The sequence below is a fragment of the Arachis ipaensis genome, chromosome B03 (assembly GCF_000816755.2).
Source record: "Arachis ipaensis cultivar K30076 chromosome B03, Araip1.1, whole genome shotgun sequence".
NCBI lineage: Eukaryota > Viridiplantae > Streptophyta > Magnoliopsida > Fabales > Fabaceae > Arachis > Arachis ipaensis.
The window spans coordinates 99,337,751-99,339,761 of NC_029787.2; the positions used below are offsets into that span (position 1 = coordinate 99,337,751).

A 2,011-nucleotide genomic window follows, 5' to 3' on the forward strand; every position below is an offset into this window, starting at 1 on the left:
CGTTTGGAAACATTTCTTCTATTAACTTGTGTAACGATGTTTCACCCTCCCAAGGAATTGCCATATTTGCTTGTATCCGTACAAAGTCTTCATGTATGGTGGGCTCAATTCCATCACCAATGCGCATAAGATACTCAGCAAAAACATGATCATTAGAAGATCACATATTTTGTCGCAAATATAGAATTTTAGTGGAAGCCCATAAATGAGACTTAACTATAGAAGCTGAAATCATTTGTGACTTACTATCTTTCGGTACGACAGGCAGTACTTGGCGGAAATCTCCTCCCATCACCATCACTTTTCCTCCAAATGGCATATCGTTTGCTAATATATCTCTCAGAGTGCGGTCTAATGATTGCACTGATTCTTTATTTGTCATAGGTGCTTCATCCCAGATGATTGCCGTTGTTTGTCTAATCAGCTTTGCAAGATTTGATTGTTTGCTTATGTTGCAAATGGATGATGGTTCTGCATTAATTGGGATCTTAAACCTAGAATGAGCTGTTCGACCCCCAGGCAATAATGTTGCGGCTATTCCTGATGATGCAGTTATCAAGATAATATGACCCTTATTTCTCAATTCTGCAATTATAGCTCTGTAAAGAAATGTTTTGCCTGATCCTCCTGGCCCATCAACAAAGAACACTCCACTTTCTCTTCGATCAATTGTATTCATAATTTACTTGAAAGCTTTAGATTGGTCATTGTTCAATCTTGCTACGGAACACAGGTCTTCCCGAGGTACTTCGACAGACAGTTCTTCTTGGATAACTCTGGGTATCAAGTTGTCATTGTCATTTTTATGAGTTAGAGCTGGCAAATCGTATTGTGTAATCTGTTTTCCGTGCTGAAGGATTATATCATTTATATCCCTAAGTAGCCGATTTGTGAACACTAAGGCTGTTGTGGTGCTGGTTGACGGATAATCATCCACCATATATAAAAAAAATTCATCCCATAAGCTTCTTACATCTGTAGGCTCACAAAATATTAAGATGGTTGCAAACAACCTTTGTAAAGCACATGACAATCGTAAAACAGAAGCCTCAACCAAACACGCATGGATGCTACTGTCACTCTCTAACAATCCTCGGTGTTGAGCAGATTGCTTGAAGGACGAATATTGGACCCCATTCACTGTTAGCAAGTCATCCCAACTGATTGGTCCTCTGACATTAGATAATAGAATACGTAAATAGAATTTTTCTCCTTCTGAAGGTGATACAGAATAAATTCGACCGATGGATCTCCTCTGTGTCTTGCGCCGACGCTATTCCTTTTCCTTGTTGTGCCAAGTGTAATACTCTGGAATTTTCCTGTACAGAAGATGCCTAGATTGTTGGTCCTCCTCACGATTTAGGACAAAGAACTCAGTGAGCATTGTTCTAGAGAAATAATCATCATTAAGTATTTCAGGAATGGTTTGGTGATCATAGAAGCTCACTTGATGTTGATTTGGCAAATGAATTTGTAACCTTTCCACTGATGGATACATTCGGTAAAAGTTAAATTTAAATATTCTCCAACATGCCTCTGGAGCAGCAATCCATCTTGCATCAACAAACTGTTGGACCTCGTCAACATTAGAACCGTTGTGAACTTCCATTGCAACCCGGTCTGGACCCTTGTAGCAATATTTGTAGAGATACTTTATACTCTTGATGCTACTACATATCTCAACATTAATATGGCAATCATACTTTAGTAGTAGCCAAGGGTTGTACAAAACTACCCATCTATTGTCAACTGTGATATTTTGGTTAATCGGTACTGGAGTGTCGAATCGTCGCCTATATTGCGGATATGAGTCGTCACCTCTTCATGTTTCTGCTGTGAACTCTTTTGGGTAGTTGCGTTTACATTGGCCATTTTCATGCAGGGTGAAGATTGATCAAGTGTACCGCAAGGACCATGAATCATATGTTTTAGCACTGCATCATGTAGATGTGGTTCTACTTCTTTAGATGGTATCTCTGCACGTACCAAACTATCATAATTGTAACATCCC

At 39.2% G+C, this 2,011-nt stretch overlaps 1 protein-coding gene across 1 annotated transcript; it reads right to left on the minus strand.

Annotated features, from left to right (window-relative positions):
* LOC107633431 (ATP-dependent DNA helicase pif1-like) lies at window positions 161-679 on the minus strand. The gene has a single exon (XM_016337063.1). The coding sequence runs from the start codon at window positions 677-679 to the stop codon at window positions 161-163; it is 519 nt and encodes a 172-aa protein (XP_016192549.1).

What these genes read in the sequence shown, in the direction of transcription:
- LOC107633431 (XM_016337063.1), bottom strand. Translation starts at nt 679, where the DNA reads ATGAATACAATTGATCGAAGAGAAAGTGGAGTGTTCTTTGTTGATGGG.